The 18164-nt window shown below is 48.3% G+C and overlaps 1 protein-coding gene across 7 annotated transcripts in view; it reads left to right on the top strand.

Annotated features, from left to right (window-relative positions):
- POU2F3 (POU class 2 homeobox 3) overlaps nt 1-18164 on the top strand; it is a 75412-nt gene that overhangs the window by 17036 nt on the left and 40212 nt on the right. For 2 of the 7 annotated variants that reach the window (XM_025465228.3, XM_049109871.1), the window contains 2 exons: nt 2441-2602; nt 11827-11861. Coding sequence is in view for 3 of the 7 variants with exons in the window: in XM_025465223.3 (XP_025321008.1) it covers nt 2171-2220; nt 2544-2602; nt 11827-11861 (144 nt within the window). In the remaining 4 variants the exon portion in view is untranslated. Of the gene's footprint in view, nt 1-2144; nt 2221-2440; nt 2603-4925; nt 5026-11826; nt 11862-18164 lie in introns of those variants that run through there. The other 5 variants (XM_025465224.3, XM_025465225.3, XM_025465227.3 and 2 more) reach the window with 4 other exon arrangements.

Genomic DNA, 18164 nt, shown 5'->3' with positions numbered 1-18164 from the left:
TGATCTAGTCCTATTCTCCCGTTTTATGGTGGGGGAGAGACTAGGGTCAGAGAAGGGGAATGACTTTCCCAAGGTCATAGTGGGGATGTGAGACGGGAGGTTTTTTGAGGAACACTTTCTCCACCCCAGAGGCAGTAGGGGCACTATCCTCTGTCCTTTGTTTTTGCTTCCTTGGATTAAGCCTCTCCCCTCTCCCCGCCACCCTTGTCTCAGAGATAGCAGCTCCTCCAGCCCCAGGAGGGAGGAGGACTTTATACTCTAAGAGTGAAAGAGGAGAGGGGCGCCTGGGCGGCTCAGAGGTTGAGCGGCTGCCTTTGGCTCAGGCCATGACCCCGGGGTCCTGGGATCGAGTCCCACATCAGGCTCCCCGCAGGGAGCCTGCTTCTCCCTCTGCCTGTGTCTCTGCCTCTTTCTCTGTGTCTCTCATGAATAAATAAATAAAATCTTAAAAAAAAGAAAAAAGAAAAAGAAAAGGGTAAAAGAAGAGAGAACGGTGCCGGGGGGATCTGGGCTCAGCAGTCAGCTGTGTGTCCTATCACAGGCCTCACCCTCTGAGCCTCTAGTCACCTGTAAAACAGGAGTCCTATAATTCTGGCCCTTAGACCTCCCAGGCAGGTGGGGATCGCGGAGGAGCTAGGGACGAAGTGCACAGCAGAGGAAGAAACCAGTGCGTGTCACCGTGACCAATGCGTGTTGGCGAGGCCACTGGCCCTAGAGCCAGAGCTATGAGGTCCAAGCTCCTTCTCCCACCCCGCTCTCCGTCACTGGTGCTGGGACCCAGCCTCAGTTTCCTTGTCTGTAGAACAAGTCGTGAGGAAGCAATGAGATGAGAGTCCATGTGTGGGAGCTTTTGGAAGTGTGAGCTGTTCCACGAGCGTGAGATGGCATCTCCCGTCCAAGCTTTCCTCCTCCTACCCGCGCCCTGCGAGCCGCACGCGGACCCCTGCGTGCCCACAGGAGAGCCAGAGCCCAGCCGCGTGGCCCATCGCTTCTCACCCCACTTCACTCTCCTCCGGGAAAAGGGCGAGGATAGAGCCTCCTGGTCTCCCACTGACCTTAAACCTCTTTGAACCTCTTCCCTCCTGAGGCTGGGCCAAGGGCAGAGCGGTGCTGGTCTGGAGTCCGCCTTTAAAGAACACCCACAGGTGTTGTGCAGAGTCAAGTCTGGGCAGCGGAGCTCTGGGGATTAGCTCCTGCAGTGCCGTTTATTGCCTGTATTAACTTCAGCTCATCATTTGTCCTCTCGGGGACTCAGTTTCCTTACCTATAAATGGCAGGGATAGCATTAGAAGTCTCTGGGTCCTCTTGAGCATGGAAAACTGGTAGAAAAATAGCAGGCGAGGGGCTTCTCTGAGATGTGCCTGTTAGGGCAACCAGAACCCTGGCTTCCCCACAGAGTTCTCCCCTTGGAGTTAGACTTTTCTTGGTTCCCAGGCTCAGGAAACTGAGTTGAGACTTTGGTGGGGACCTGGCTCTTCTGGCAGCAGTCCTTGCCACAGGGGCCTGAGCCCCTGGTCTGTTGTTCTGGAACTTGGCGCATCTGCCCAGGGGCTCCTTCAGCGTAGCCTCAGAGTGCCAAAGCTGCCCACTTTGGGCCCCCAGGAGATGAGGGGTCACTGCAGGGGAGCCCCAGGGAGCCCCATCTCCAGCTCAGGCTGAGAAGCAATAGGGATTATATGGCCTAAACAATTAGAAGACCGTGTGAGGAGCGTTTCATTTATCAAAGAGCAACAGGACAGATGGAGCTGGAAGGATGTGGGCTTCTCTTCCAGCCACGGGGTGCAGGGGAGCCGCTGGTGTCCACCGGGGCTCAGCCCCAGGCTCTTGATCTGTGGGAAGGGACAGTAGAGCAAGGCTTCAGGATTCAATCTCACAAGCATGTACGTGGAGAAAAGGCAACAGGTGGCTCGCACAGGCCGTGCCACAAGGAATCCCTAAGGATGTTTGCTGTGCCGGGCTTCCTTGGGGTAGAGAGGGAGAAGCTTTAAATCATGAGAATTCCCATCTCACAGATGGTCAGAGGTCAAGGGGACCCGAGAGATGACCCTATCCTGGGGTGGCCAGTGGGTTTCTTCAGGACAGCTCATTGTGACCATCCGTGGTGGTCACAAGCAGGGATGTTAGGACAAGGCGGAGGGTGCAGTGATCCATTAGTGACACCACCCTGGGCATGGCTCGCACCCATGGCCACGTCTGTATTTGCTGTCTACACCTACAGAGGTAAGGTGACTTGACTGAGGCCACCTAGCTAGAGGAGCCCTGGGGGTCAGTCTCCCCTAACCCCTAAGCTGGGCTCTTTCTCCTGTCCAGCCCAGGTCCTGTGTCCCATTCTTCAGGGGTATTCAGGGGTCGTCCACGGGGGTCCTCCTGGGCATCCCCTTGCCCCCATGAAGGAGGTGGCAGGAATGCAGACAGAAACTTTTTTGTTTTAATATTTAAGGGAAGTTGAAGGCTGCGGAGATTAAGCCACTTGCCCCAAGTCCAGCGTAAAACAGCCTTTGAAGTAACCCTCGAGCTCAGTTTCCCGTGTGTTCTCTGTACAGAACTCTGACCATTAGGCAACACTGCCAGTTCCTTGGAGGAATCTCAAGTAACAAAAAAGGTAGGCCTGGTGTCTGTGGGGTCCTGGAAAAAAAAAAACAAAAAACCGCTTTGACTGGTTTAAATGGCCATGCCGGGAAGTCTCCTGGTCTGCTCTGGTGGCCGGCTGCCCAGGAGCATTGCCAAGGGCCTGGTGGCCTTAATCACTGCTCTCCTAGGAAGTGCTAGCCAGCTGCCAAGTGGCCATAAAGTGGCCCTGGAAGCCTTACTGGGCTATACTGGGTGTGGAGCTGGTGAGAAGAGAAGCAGTCCGGAGCTGGGAGAGGTTCGGCCCCACTGCCGAGCACTCTGCATTGTTTACTGGGCAGAAGTGAAAAATCCTGCTTGGACGGTTCTCCATTCTTGTGCTTCCACCTCCCTCACCCAGAGAATTGCTCCCCAGGCAAACTCACATCCCAGTGCTGCCAAAGCTATGCAAATCAGCAGGCTCTGCTGCTCCCAGGTGGGAAAGCACAGGGCTGGTAGGGTTCCTCCTGCCTGGCGTCCGCCCGGGGTCCTGATCGCTTAACCCAGCTGGGACTCAGTCTCCTCACCTGTAAAATGGGGTGAGTAATAATGCTTCATCTTCCCGAAGGCAGGGAACTTGCCCTGATGATCTCCTGAGGTCTCTCTCCCAGGCCCATGAGCCAGGGTTTCAAGCTGTTTGCTTCTCCTCCTCCTTTCTTGAAGCCTCAGGGCCTAGAGATTGCCAGGAGGCCACGAGAACCCAAAGAAGCCCAGAGAGACCCCGGCGGGTGGCCCTTCTGGCTTGATGTAGATCTCACCCACTGGCCCCTAAGACCCCCACGTGGAGGTCCAGGGGGGTCCAGGACTTCCTCCTGGAGCCCTCTCTGCCCTCCCCCCTCCCTTCTGTGTCCTTATCTTTGGTTTGTGTGCAGAACAAACAGGACAGAGGGAAGTGGTGAGAAGAGCTCTTTGGTCCTTCGTGTGCCTCACTCTGCCTCGGCCACAGACAGGGACCAGTTTCTGGGAGTGGGGGAGAAAAAGCCGTGGTGCATTTCGATCAGCTGCATCGGGTGGAAAGACTTCAGAGATGGCAGCAATTTTGGGTTCCCTGCAATCCCCCTCTTGATGCCACCAAATTGTCCCTCGATGCAGAAACCTCTTCTGTAACATCCCTGAAACGAGCCGCCCCTGCCTGAATATTCCTAGCAATGGGGAGCTCTGTCGATGTGAAACTATGGAGTTCCACTGCCAAACAAACCCACTTCTCATAAAATTCTTCCTCCTACTGAGATGAGGCCTGCTTTCCAGCAGCTTCGCCAGTGGCCCTGCTCTGCTCCTTGCTGCTGCAGGCTAAGCCTGGTTCACTTCCATGCCAACATTTGGAGAGGAAGGAAAAGTCCACTGATATTTATTTAAGCACTTACTATGCACCAGGCATTGTGCCAAGTGCTTTCCAATGTTCCCTCATTGAATCGTTTTAATTTTTTTTTTTTGAGAAGCCTCAAACGTATGGAAAAGATAGAAAACGGTTAATGAACAGCCACATACCCGTCACCTGGATTTAATAACTGTTAACATCTTGCCATATTTGCTTCATCCATTTGTTTCTGAAATCCTTTTTTTTCCCTCCCCTTTGCAACTTTTCCTCGTAGACATTTTCAAACACACATGACCATAGAGATGAATACAAAGAGCCCCCATATACTCATTCCCTACTCAGCAACCATCAAATTTCTGCCCTTCTGGCTGCTGGAATATTTTATTATACATTGTAGACATTAGAACATTTCCATCCTAAATATTGGCAAGGATGCATCTGCAAAACAGAAGGACATCTTCCTTCTTAACTACAATATCATTATTACACTTAAAACGAATTTCTCATTTAATTCTCGTGGCAATGCCACGCAGAAGGTTTTATATAAGGGCAAGTGTCTCTTCTTTAGGTCAAACATCCTTTCCTCATCTGGTGTGACGACTGGGCCTTTTACCCCCTTGGTCTTCATGCTCCACCGCCCAATTCATCAGGGTCCCTTTTTCAAAATGATGCCCTGTGCTGGGCACGATGCTCTCACTCAGGGAGCTGCCCTGATCTGTGTGTCTGGTAATGCACGGGACTGCCTTGGCTTTTTAAGCAGCTACCCCACACATGTGTAGCACGCTTTGGGCTCATGTTGAGCTTTGGCCAGCTCAAAATCTCCTTTTTTTGTCATTTCTTTTCCACGTGGGATACTCTGACGCCAGCCTCCCCCAGCTTCCCCTCCTCACAAGGAACTGCGATGTGTTTATTTCCAAATAATGTCTGCCAACAAACAGAAAGGAGAATTACGTTTTCATTTTTGTTTTTCTTTTTTGGCAGGGGAGGCATATTTGACCTCCTAGGAGTCTCAGCTTCTCTCAAAATGTAAAATACAGAGTACGGACATTTCAGTGGCCAAGTACCTGACACTATGCACGCTTGAATTTTAGTCACTCTAGGTACCAGCTATGATTATTTCTATTCTAGCCTGAAGTTTGTTATTGGTATTGTTGAAAAAGCTTTTTATGAGGCTTCCTATTGTAGCATGTAGTCTTTTTTTTTTTTCCAGCTTTACTGGGGTGCAAGTGGTAGATAAAATTGTAAGGTATTTATAGTGTCCATCATAGTGGTTTGATATGTGCATATACTGGGAAATGGTCCCTTCCATCTGGTTGATTATTACATCCATCATTTTCCATGTTTAACTTTTTTTTTTTTTTTTTTTCATGTTTAACTTTTTTTGTATGTGAGAGAACCTTTTAGTTTTCCTCTTAGCAAATTTCAATTTAAAAAAATATATATATATAGTGCTATCAACTATACTCACCACGCTCTATATATCCTCAGACTTTGTTCATCTTATAGCTGAAAGTTTGTACCCTTTTACCAACCTTTCCCTTTCCCCTAACCCCTTCAGCTTCTGGCAACCACTCTTCTACTCTCTCATGCTCTGTTTCTCGGAGTTTGACTTTTTATTTCTTTTTTAATTTTTTGAGATTCCACATGTAAGTGATACCATTTTGTATTTTTCTGTCTTATTTCACTTAGCCTACCACAAGTCCCTCTGTGTTGTCACAAATGGCAGGGTTTCCTTTTTTCTTGTGGCTGAATAATATTCTAGTATGTATGTGTGTGTTTAAATAAATAACATCTTCCTTATCTATTGATCCATTGATCACTTTAGGTTGATCTCACACTTTAGGTTGGGTCCATAGCTTGGCTATTATGAATAAAGCTCCAGTGAACCTGAGGTGCAGATATCTCCTTCATAGCTTGTTTTCTTTTCTTTTGGAACTCTACCCAGAAGTAGGACTGGTGGGTCATATGTAGCAGATAGTCTTCTGGTTGGGTATCACTTTGTGCAGTTTGACTACTTTAGTGGACTACTCAACATAAAGTAGAAAAGCCGATTTCTGGGCTAGCGTATTTGTTAAAACAGAATTCCCTAATTGGGGAATCTTTACTTCTTTCTGTTTCATTTTTGTTGAGGTAAAAAAAAAAAACCACATAACATAAAAATCAAAAAACATGGAATTTAAACAAAATTTACCATCTTAATCATTTCTAAGGGTACAGTTCAGCCTCCCCTATCGTTTCCATATACAGTTGATTTAGTTTAACCTAAGTGCAGGGCTTTATATTTATTCCTGTTATGTTTTACCTTGTTGGTTTTGGCTTCTATTAGAACATGCCAAAATATTTTCTAATCCTGATTCTATTCTCTAGTTTTCTATATTAATCTCCCTCTCTGTTTTGAATCGCTTCCAAATTCGAGCAGCATCTAGCCTGTTGATTTACCTAAGCTGTTGATCAAAGTTGAATCCTTGGTTTCTCTGTGTCAGCCACTGGATGCAGTGCCCTTTTTTCTTTTTTTAATATGAGCTCTATGCCCATCGTGGGGCTGGATCTTACAACCCCAAGATCAAGAGTCACATGCTCTACCAACTGAGCCAGCCAGGCGTCCCATGCAGTGCCTTTATTGGAAAAACTGTATGAGTACAGGAGTTGAGAAATCAAGCTTTGGTCTTGATTCAAGTTCTCTGAGGCTGTGTATCCTCTGCAAGGTGCTTCCCCTCTCAGTTTGGACTTCAGTATCTTTCTGACTCTTTCTACTATGTATCTGCCTGCTTTATTTTTTTCTGCAAGCGGCTGCCACCTTTCAGAGAGGGAGCCAGGGCTTGGAAATAAGATATGTTCAAGTTTCTGCAGTTGGTGGCACATGACTTTCTCAGGTCAGAATCAAAGATTTATTTTTGGAGCAGTTTCTTAGTAATTTGGATCAAGCACGTGGTCATTCAGCACCTAGTGTGTATTGGACAACTTAAGTCACTTGATGTACAAAGATGAACAAGATATAACAATGCTGGCTGCTAAGAGCTCACGATTTTATGAGAGAAACAGACACATGAACCACTGGGTCTAAAAAATGTGATATGTGCAATAGAGATAAATAAAAATAATAGGTGTGGCGATGCAGAGAAAATCCCTTATTTTGCTTTGGGTGAATTTCATGGAGGAGGTGACATTTGAGTTTGATCTTAGAGGATGAGTGTGTATTTTCTAGAGAGAGAAGGGCACAGCATGCGCAAAGTCCCTAACATACAACCAGGCTCAACCTGGGTAGAGGGGTGGCCCGGGATGTCTGGAGCCCAGCTCTACAACTGAGTAGTGTCTCCTAGCTCACAAGCATGGTCACCAGCTTTCTCTCATTTGAGCTTTACTATATTCCTGGAAAGTGGGTGGAATGGGAGTTATGACCTTATTTTGCCATTGAAGAGTGTGAGGCTCTGGAGCTACCTGCCTTGGCAAAACTCACACAGCTTGGGAGTGATGAAGCCAAGGCTTGACCCTCTATTCGCTCACTTCCGATCCAGGACTGTTTCCAGTAAGCCCTGCTGCTCCTCCACAGAGCACTGCAAAGGGGTAGAAAATAATGATCGTGGGTCACTGTTTCACATAATGTGATAATTGCATCCCCTGCTTTCTTCACGAAAGAGGAGCACCTTCCTCACTGTGTCAAAGATGAATAAGTTGAGTCCCGGGAATGGCTCACCAGTCCTCTCTCAATCAATAGAGCCTTAGCAGTGGAGTCAGAATCAGAACAGAAAATGCTTTGGGGAGCTGAGCCCTTACTAAGCACCCGGCACTGAGCTATATGGCACTCTCTGCTCTGTCGGAGTGTCATGGGACCAGTCTCCCTGAGAGGTCCTGGCCAACCCAGGTACCTCACTCAGCCTGGGATTCAGGGAAGCTTAGGTACAGATACTGAAGCAGGTGAGAATGAATTTGATGAGAAGGAGAATTGTCCTCATCACACTCCGAGAGCAGCAGGTGAATCCTCATGCTAAGAGGCCTCTTGAGAAGGACCATGAAAAAACTTCTAGGCAAGAGAAGTTAATTTTGTTGGCTGGTGAGTTTTAAAATTAATCTCTGAATTTTGCTTGTTCATCTTTTTCATTGTGTGGATCTCATAAACAACATGATAGTGGCACTTACAGAAATCAAAAGCAGAGATCTTTTTAAAATTGTTCACAAAGCCAATGACCTCCTCCAAGCCAAACTGTTCTGGCCCTCTGCTCTTTCTCTCACTGTATTATTACCTTCTTCTGGAAACATCTCCTCTTACCTCCCAGACACCACACTTGCCTGGTCTTCCTCCTACTCAGGTGCCCCCTCTTCCTCAGTCTCCTTTGCTGTCTCCTCCTCCTCATTCCAGCCTTGACTCTTTTTTCTTCTTCATCTGGACTCAGTTTCTTCATAACGTCACTGAGTCCTATGGCTTAAATGCCACCTATGAGCTGATAACTCCCCAGGTTATACATCTGACCTTACACCTCTCCTGAGTCCAAACTCACTTCCCCATCTCTACTGGGATATCTAATTGGCATCTCAAACTTCACACATTCAAAAATAAAGCTTTCCACATTCTACCATTGGCCTGCCCTCCCCCAAGTCACCCCCATTGGTGGTAATGGCACCACTGATGATCCCTTCGAGAAGGGCCAAAGCCTAGAAGTCATTCTTGATTCCTCTCCTCCCTTGCATAGCACCTCCCATCCATCAGCCAGTCCTGTCAGTTATCCCAAATGCGTTCTAAATCCAGGCCTTTCTTGCCACCACCACTGTTACTGTCCCATCCACTCTGCTGCCCTTTCTCTTCTGGGTCACTGCAATACCTCTCAGTTGGTGGTCTTCCCTCCTGCTCTCTAACCACCTACAAGCTCATCCCTGCAGGTTTAAACCCTGAAGTCAGATCGTGTTCCTCCTCTGCTCAAACCCTCTGTCACTTCCATCGTCCTTGGGTGAACGTTGAAGCTTCACTGTGACCTGTCTGCCAGATTCACGTCATCTTACCCCTGCTTACCCTATTCTTCAGCCATACTAGCCTCATTACTATTCCTCAGCATGCAAGCCTGCTCTTGCCTTATGTCTTGATACTTCTGTCTGGAATGATATTCCTTAGGGGCTTCTGCTGTCTTCTCCAGTATTGTATTCCCAGGGCCTAGAACAGTGCCTGGTACCTAGAGTGTGCTGAGTAAATAAATGTGTGTTGAATGAATGAATTTGCTCTTTTGTCAAGTTTTAAAATTACTCCTTATTGGGCCGACTTGACCATGTCATGGAAGGATTTTTTTTTTTTTTTAAGACAAAGCTCCTCAAAAAATAAAATCTAGAACTATCAGATTATTTAGCAATACTGCTTCTGGGTATCTAGGCAAATAAAATGAAGACACTAACTCAAAAAGGTATCTGCAGCCCTATGTTCAATGCAGTGTTATTTACAATAGCTAAGACATGGAAACAACCTACATATCCACCGGTGGATGAATAAGTAAAGAAAATATGGTGTATGTATATATATATATGTACACACACACACAGACACAAACAACATGGAACATCATTTAGCCCTGAAAGAGAATGAAATCTTGCCATTTATGATAACATGAACAGAACTTGAGGGCATTATGCTAAGTGAAAGAAATCAGACAGAGAAAGACAAATACCAAGGGATCTCAATTAACATGTGAAATCTAAAAAGCAAGTACACAACCACCCCCTGCCAAAACCAGGCACATAGATATAGAGAACAGATTGGTGGTTGCCAGAGGTAGGGGGTGGGGAGAGATGAAATGAATAAAGGGCATCAAACTTCCAGTTATGAAATAAATCTTGGGAAGTAACGAACCACGTGGTGACTATAGTTAATAAAACTGTATTGCATATTTGGAAGTTGCTAAGAGAGGAGGTCTTAAAAATTCTCATCACAAGAAAAAAATTATGTGACTATGTATGATGATGAATATTAGCTAGACTTACTGTGGTGACCAGTTGGCTCACAATGCATACAAAAGTTGAATCGTGGTACACCTGAAACCAATGTTATATGTCGGTTACACCACAATTAGAGAAAAAGATAAAACCAATTTTACCATTAAGTCTATCTCTGTGTACATCACAATTAGAAAAAAAGATAAAAGCAAGTTTACCTTTAAACCTGTCCAGTCTGTGGGTCCCTCCTACCTTTAGCTCCCCTTGCACATTTTATATATATCGTCTTAATTGATCTCAAAATCAGGCTGCTATCCAGAGGTCACTCTGTGTTTCCCATATGCTTTTCTCACGATCCTACCCCTCTTCATCTTCTGCTCTCATCTTGCTGCCCCCGTTGCTAGAGCAGGTGCCCTCCCAACCATACAGGAAAGGGCATGCTTCCCCATCCTCATTTAGAACACAGCAGGGCAAGGGGGCTTAAGTTAAAAGGCCAGAGGATCTCTTAGACCCCATTCCTTCTTCTACCAGGCATTTTTTGAGACACTGAGCTGTTCTAGGAGCCATGGTGGCCATTGAGTAGGGATGTTACGTCCTCGTTTTCAAGGAACCCACAGACTAGTAGGAGAGAGAAAAAAAGGAGTCGCACGATGTGCCATGCGGTAGTAGTAAGGGCTACTGGAGTCCAGAGTGACCAGGACTAACGCTCTGTGAAAGAGTGTGGTGCAAGGAAGTGTGGAAATGGGACAGGGTTGGTGTGTTTGCCCATGAGCTCAGGGTGCCTGGGAGGGAGTGAGGTGGGATCCTGAGGGACAGTCATATGGGGAATTGTATGTTGTGCTAAGAAACTGAGATTTTATTCCAAAGTTATTGAAGATCCAATGAAAAGCAGAAGAATTTTCTGATTGAAAGTTCTGAATTCATTCACTTGTCCATTTATTCTTTCATTCAACCAGTATATTTTGAACTCCTGTTACGTGCTAAGCCCAGTGCTAGGCTCTGAGTATATGGTATTTAGTAAACCATTCATCGTCCTTGCTATTACAGAGCCAGCCAGCTGTGGAGCACAAAGGAAGATTGTTTGGTGGCTCCTGCCATAAAAAGTTATAGGAAAAGGAAACTCATGCTTATCGTAGCTAACATTGGAAGCAAGTCCCCTAACAATAGGTGTATATTTAAGCAAATTATGGTTCACAGAATGGAATATTAGGGAACCATTAAAAATGATGTTTGCAAGCATAGGAGGAGGGGGAAAAAGATTTATGGTGCCCCTTAACAGTATAGGGGAAATATTAATGATGTTCACTGGAAAAAGCAGGGTAATATTTATACAGAGTGGTGAATATCAATGAGGCAAAACAAGCATTAAAAAAAAGACCATAACATATACAAACATGTAAATTACAGCTGCCCTTCAGCAGAGTGATTTTTCTGCTACTTTATACTTTTTTCTGTACCAAATATTTTTCTCTATGAAGCACACATTTATTCATTCCACCCGATGTTTACTATAAAGGAAAGAGGAACAGACAAGAAATGAAAGCCAGAAGGGAAAGGCAAGAACAGACACCTGTCTACCTGAGATGACTTAGGTGTCATCTCCTCAGGAGGCCTGGGGTAGTGAGGGGACTTCCTGCCTCAGGGCAATGCCATTAGGACCCCTGGCTGGTCATCCCTTCCTTAGCCACCAGAGCCTGTGCTCTGTCTGAGGGAGTGGAGCAGGACATGCGCCCTGGGATTGCAAGTTCAAGGCCTGGTGACTCCGTGTGACCTGGGACAAGTCAGTCTTCCTGGCAATCCACATCCCTGGAGGAGATTTTCCAAAGACCTCTCCAGGAAACAGGATAAGTGGGAGGATCCTGGCCACAGGGGAAGCGTGTTCTTTCTCGACATAGAGACAAGCTCCTCCCAACATCACCATTTCCCTCTAACCTTCAGGCTCTTCCAATCCTGCTAGCAACTCATATTTTTGTTTTTATCTCTTTCAGGAAATGATCGAAATGGCCTAGATTTCAACAGGCAGGTAAGTACTTTCAGAAGAAAACCTTTATTCTATAAATGGTGGGGTGGGGTGGAGTGGGCAGCCACTTAGATGACATCAGATGCAGGAGATATAAAGAAGATTAGGTCAAATTTGAGGGTGTTTATTCATAGACTCAATAGCTTTCAGGCTTGAGCCTGAGGGGCCTCTAAAGGGCCTTTGTGTCCACCCCCTTCCCCCAGTCCACAACCCAATGTCGGGTCTCCACTGTCCCCTCAAATGGAGCACTTATTTCGGATTAAGTGCTTGCCTGGTGTGGTGCAGAACCTAAGACCACAGATCTCCTCCCAGCATGGTCTCTAGTCTGAGTTGCCTCTTGGGTGAGTTCGTCTGCGTGGACCAACTGTACGGAGAAGAATTTATGGAGGTACCAAAGATGGAGGACTTGGGCCCCTCAGGGAACTACTGATCGAAAGGAAAAGATACGGGACAAAAAAGGAGGAATGGGACAAAGTATATAGCCTGGCCCAAAGGGACAATGTAGACACAAGCTTGGCGCCTTTGAAGAAAACTAAGTCGTGTAGGATTCCAGTTATTCTAGGGAGTGGGGTTGGACAGGGTGTAGGATGGATGGATGTGGCATGTAAAGAGAAGGATGGAGCAGAGGGCGAGGGCTTTCCCCGCTGAGATCAGGGGCTGGAGAGAAGACTGGGGAGAGGGCTAGGACAGGGCATGATGTCAAAGCAGATGTGGGAGGGGACGTTGCAGGGAAGAAAGGGAAGGTGGTCTGAGTTTCTTATCAGAAAAATTAATTTATTCCATAAATTTGGTGGCAGTGGGGGGGGGGCATGTATACTGTGCCAGGTGTGGAACTACAAAGAAAATTAAGACATGGTCTCTGCCCTGGAGGAGCTTAGAGTCTCGTGTGGGGAGTGGGAGAGAGAGGAGAGGGAGAGGGAGGAGAGAGAGACTCCTAAGGGAATAATTATAATACACTTGCATCCCTGCTTTACTAGAGGTGTGTAGAAAGCGTGGCGTGGAACAGAAATGGAAAGAGTCCATTGTTCCTGGGAACTCAGGGCAGGCTTCATGGAGGAGGTGCTATTTGAATCTAGCTCTAAAGGGTGAGTAGGACTGTGTCAGGCCGACAAGAGTGGGATTGAAGGGCTGAAAATCCCAGTGGGAGGGGGTGCATTGGATAATCACAGGTTCCTTCTCGCTCTGATCTTCCAGTCGAAGTTTAGGTGGCGGTCTGCGGTGGGGCTGGAGATCAGACTCCTTTATCTAGACTGTGATTTGCAGTCCCTACTAGCATTTCCTAAAGGGCTAGGTACTTTCTGGGTGTATCCTTCATGGCCAGAGAGAGGAATAATCTGAAGTCCTGAGCCAAAACCTCTTAGGCAGGTGCTTTCTGCATTTTGTTCACTGTGGAAGTTTGCTAACGAGCGGAGGCCAACTGCTCTCTCTGCACTCGAGGCCTGAAGTGCAGAGAGGCTTCAGACTTAGCTCCGAGGGAGGACTTGCCGCCAACATGGTCTATTCAACTCCAGGACAGCCACCAAGGGAGACAGACGTGGAATCAGCTTCTGCTCCAAGGTCTTTGGATATGAGGCCGGTTCTTCCCTCGGGGGTGGCTTTGCCAGGCTTGCTGTAAGGGCGGGAGGATGGAGGAGATCCCCAAGGATTCTGTGATCCTGGAAGAGGTTGGGATGTGGCCCCGTGCCCTGTGCTTCCACCCTGACGAGTCGGGATGGCAGCCTGGGGCCCACCTCTCACAGGCCCTTGGAGAAGACGTGCGAGAAGGAGCCCATTCCGCACCGAGATGTGACCACAGCAGCCCAGTCCGGAGGTGGCCTGCTGGCTTTAACCGCTTGTGTGATCTTTTGGAAGCTTGGGAAGCCCTCGTGCTTGGGACAAGGCTGGGAGCAGCCCCCCTGGCCCTAGGCAGCCTGGAAAGAGGCCTCTGGCCCTTTGAACATCTTTTGGGGTGTGGTTCCTCCACCGGTTGGGAAAAAGTTGGCTGGCTTCTGCCAGGAGTGGGCCTCACTTGAGTTTGCTTTACTTAGATGAGCCCCATGGGGTGGGTTGTTCCCTCCCTCCCATGGAAAGGGTTTTTTTGATTTCTTATTACTGACAAGAACAGACACGAAAGATTTTTCCTTTCAAGAAGGGGGGAATTTTGGAGAAAGAGGCTCAGCCGGGTCACACTCCTGTATGCTCTCACGCCTAAGCTCTCCTGTGCTTAGGAGCATACACTCATGCTCCCTCCTCCCTGTCACTCTGTCCCTCAGGGCCAGAGACACTGACCTCTGCAGGTTCATGCCTACAGGTGGGCACCCAGGATCTCTCAAGCCACTGCGTTGACGATCATACCTCCACCCTTCACAGGGAAAGTAAAGGAATATTCGCTACCTGCCAAGCTCTGTGCGAGGAGCCTTGGGTGCTTTATCTCATTTCATTCTCACTATAAACCAAGTGTTACTATCTGCATTAGACTGGTGAGGAAGGCGCCTCCCCAGAAGTCCCAGCTCTTTTTGACAAAGGATTTGGGAGATTAAATAATTTGCTGAAGCTCACGTGATTGGCCAACTGGCAGAGTCAGGATTTGAACCCACATCTCTTGGACTCCAGAGCCCATTTTTCCCATGATGCCCTGCTGCATTCCCCCCTCTACAGTCTCTCCACTCCCCATTCTCTGCACACACACCATCCTCAGGGAGAGGCCTGGGAGCCAGAGCTTGAGCGTGACCTCACTGTGACTAACTGGGAGGAAATGGGAGGCAGAGGGTGTGGGGAAGGGAAGAAAGGGCGGTTGTGTAGGAGCAGTCTGGTATGGTTCAGAGAAGGGGTTGGCAGACACAGGACAGCAGAGGATGAGCCGCTGCCCTCGGTGAAGCCCCAGTTGGAAAGCTGCAAGCCAACTGGTGCAATCGGGAGTTGCATGAGCAAAGGACACTGGCTCATCAGGAAATTTCACGCCGAACCTGTTAACTTCCTGGTCTCAGGAAAGCAGCCTGAGCCTTTTTGGAGCATAATTGTGGGAAGACCCAGGGACCCAGAAGCAGCACCATCCTGCCATCCCTGGGAAAGATAAGAAAGTGGAGAAGCAATAGGATAAGGCCAGATCCCCAGACGGGGAGGCGGACGTCCTGGTGCCAGTGCGGCTTCTCTACCTCTCACTAGTCACTTCTTTTCTTTCTTTTCTTTTCTTTTCTTTTCTTTTCTTTTCTTTTCTTTTCTTTTCTTTTCTTTTTTTTTTTTTTTTTTTTTTTAAGATTGTACTTATCTTTTCATGAGAGACACAGAGAGGGAGAGACACAGAGACACAGGCAGAGGGAGAAGCAGGATCCCTCCCTGCAGGGAACCCAATGTGGGACTCATCTCAGGGCCCCGGGATCACAACCTGGGCCAAATGCAGACGCTCAACCACTGAGCCACCCAGGTGTCCCATTAGTCATTGCCTTTAGACAAACCTCATCTTCCTGGGCCTCAGTTTTCTCTTGGATAAAATGAAGATGTTTGTACAGGGTGACCTCTCAGCCCCCCCACCCAGTCTGTCTGCTATGTTTCCTCATTTTCCACATGCCCTATTCTGACTGGTTGCTTTGACTCTCCTTTCTTTCTTTCTTTCTTTTTTTTTTTTTCTGAAGAAAAGCAGGGAAGAGCATGTCCATTTCTTCACCCTGAGCCATAGAGAGTAGGGGGGAATTTAAGTCAGGTGAACTCTTTCCCATCTCTATGATTTTGTGTGACCCAGCAAAAAGGATCGTTTGAAATTTAGGGGGCAGAGGCAGAAGGACCTGGCAGGCTGGATGTGGGCCCATCATTCATTCTTTGCATAATTAGTCATTCCTAAGTGCTGGAGAGAGAGGGTGTCATGAGTAAGAAGATAAACTGCAAGGCTGTGTGGTAAAGTCCGTGAGAGACAAGTAGCACCGAGCTCCTGGGTACTTGCCTGGGGTCAGCACCAAAGAGATGGTGTCTGAAGTGTGGGGGTTAAGGAAGAGTAGGGGGTTTGCCGCAAAAGGGCAACAAGAATATTCCAGGCATAGGAGCCAGTGAGTGTGAGGGCTCACTGGAGAAGGGGCCTGGCTTCAAGGGATGTGTGAGAAGATGAGCATGGGGGAGATGCAGCAGGTGAAGCCGGAGCTGTGGGTGGGGCCAGGTCGTGAAGAACTCTGAATGCACAGCAAGGAAATTTCTCCCGTGGGCAGCAGGGAGCCACTAGGCGTTTTCCAGCACGACTAGTTTCATTTAATGGAAGGGCATTAGAGGGACTGTGGGTGAGGAGGAGAGGAAGGATGAAGGAGACGCCTGATGGAATGCTGTTGTGGTGGGAAGAAGTGGGCAAAGCTCAGGAGAGGGATTATAGCAAAGAGGTCAAGTACTCAAACATTCAGATTGCCAGGCTGGAATCGTGGCTATGTGGCCTTGGGAAAATTCTTCACCTTCCATGTTCCTCAGTCTCCTCATCTGGAAAATGGGGAGAATAATGGTACCTACCTCATAAGGTTGTGGCAAAGGTCAAATGAGAGTGTGTGTGTCTGTTTTCGACAAGTGTCTAGAATGTATAAACTGTGTATTTGCTATTTTATGACGGTGACAGTATGCACAGAGAGAGTCAGATTCGAGAGAGAGCTCCGATAGCAGATCCAGAGCATTTTGGCAACAGGTTGGCCATGGATGGCAAAGGAACAGGAAGCGTCCTTCATGATTTCTAGCTTGGGATGCTAAGCAGGAGAGGGACTATAAGCAGAGCTCTATAGGCACCAACACATGGTGAGGAATGGGTTCTGGAGCCCGGGGGACAGATGAGGATGCATATCAGGGAGTCACCATTGAATTGTGTTAAGTGACATGGGAGGGAGGGAGGCCCCCTAGAGATGGTGTGCTGAATGGGATGGGGACCCTGGGAAGACCTGCAGAAGAATCATGTTCGGGGCAGGCTGAGGAGCAGGTGCCTATAGACGAGATGAAGAAGGAATGGTCAAAGGGATGGGGTGGGGGGCAAGGGGGGAGAACCACACCCACAAAGGAGAGCTTTTCATGACAGTGGGGGTAGCCATAGCATTAGGGCCTGCTCGGGTACCCTAGAGCCCAAAGCCTGAAAATGGGTTCTGGTTTGGCAGTGAGACGAGCAGTGATGTCCTCATCGTGGTGTCCGTGGTAAGAGCAGATGCCAGGTTGCTGCAGGTGGGGGACAAGTCGAAATGAAAGCAAGGAGGGAGATGTGGTCACCAGGTGACAAAGGGGTGGGGTGTTAGCCTGAAATGGAGACAGTGTGAAGAGAAGGCTTTGGGGGATGAGGGAGATCTCGGTGGATGTGGGCTTCGGGAGGGATAGGAAATGCCATCAGCATAGGGAATAAAAAAAGGGGAACATGGACAGAGGGCAGACCCACTGGAAGGTGTAGCTAGGAGAGGAGGACATGTCCGAGAGGGTAGCGGGGCTGGGCGCCCCCTCCGTGAGTTCAGGAGCCCAGGGTCAGCTCTCTGCTTCCCTTCCCTGCTCTTTGGACCAACAGCAAGCTTCAGAAGGATGCTGGAAGGTAGGATTGGCTTCGGGGGTGCTTAGAGAGTCCACAGTGACAGGTGCACACCTGGGGAGCCTTAAGCTGTTCTGAATCGCTCGCTCCCCGGGCCACGAACTTCTGCCAGACGGATCAGAGCAATGTTGCCACGTATGTTGGTGAGTGCTATCTTGCCAGAAGATTCCAAAAGTTCTCTGAGGCCAGAAGGATATCGGCAGCAAGTTGGCAGGTGTCCTGGTCCCTAGGAGTTTTGCCATCAAAGCTGAGAATCAGTGATGTGGGGTTTTCTCTCAGCGCTAGGCTTGACAGCTTTCTCATCTCACCTGCACCAAGATCTGACTCTCCCAAGCCAGCTAGCCAAGAGCAGTTACCCCAGCGTGCCCCCATAGAGCGTTTAGCTTTAACTTGGATGGGATTTCCTTCGCTGGTTTCCTGAGCATGAACCGCCATGGTTCTCTTGGCTGCTCCCAATGTGTGTTGGTTTGTAGTGTTTAATTGGCTCACTGGGGCATCTTCTCTATAAATCAACCAAATTCAGCCTAAGGGAAGGTGTCTGAGGGTCCAGAATGATGGAGCACCTTCTCCAGGGAGGCCCGTGAAGGGAGCACAGGCCTGGCCAGACCAGGCTCTCGAGCTGGCAAGTGAGTGTCTGCAGGGATGGCGGAGTGAGCCCTCTCCCCGGGGCATGCAGGGGGCAGCCACAGGAGAGCCAGCATCAGAGCAGCTGAGAAGGCAAGAGCAGGAAATGATTGACCAAGTTCAACCATGTTGTACTGTAGACCTGTACTTGGCTGGGGAGTAAGGAGTCAGAGGGG

Source organism: Canis lupus, chromosome 5 (genome assembly GCF_003254725.2).
Source record: "Canis lupus dingo isolate Sandy chromosome 5, ASM325472v2, whole genome shotgun sequence".
In the NCBI taxonomy this organism is placed as follows: Eukaryota; Metazoa; Chordata; class Mammalia; order Carnivora; family Canidae; genus Canis; species Canis lupus.
This window is presented reverse-complemented; position numbering and strand designations above follow the sequence as displayed.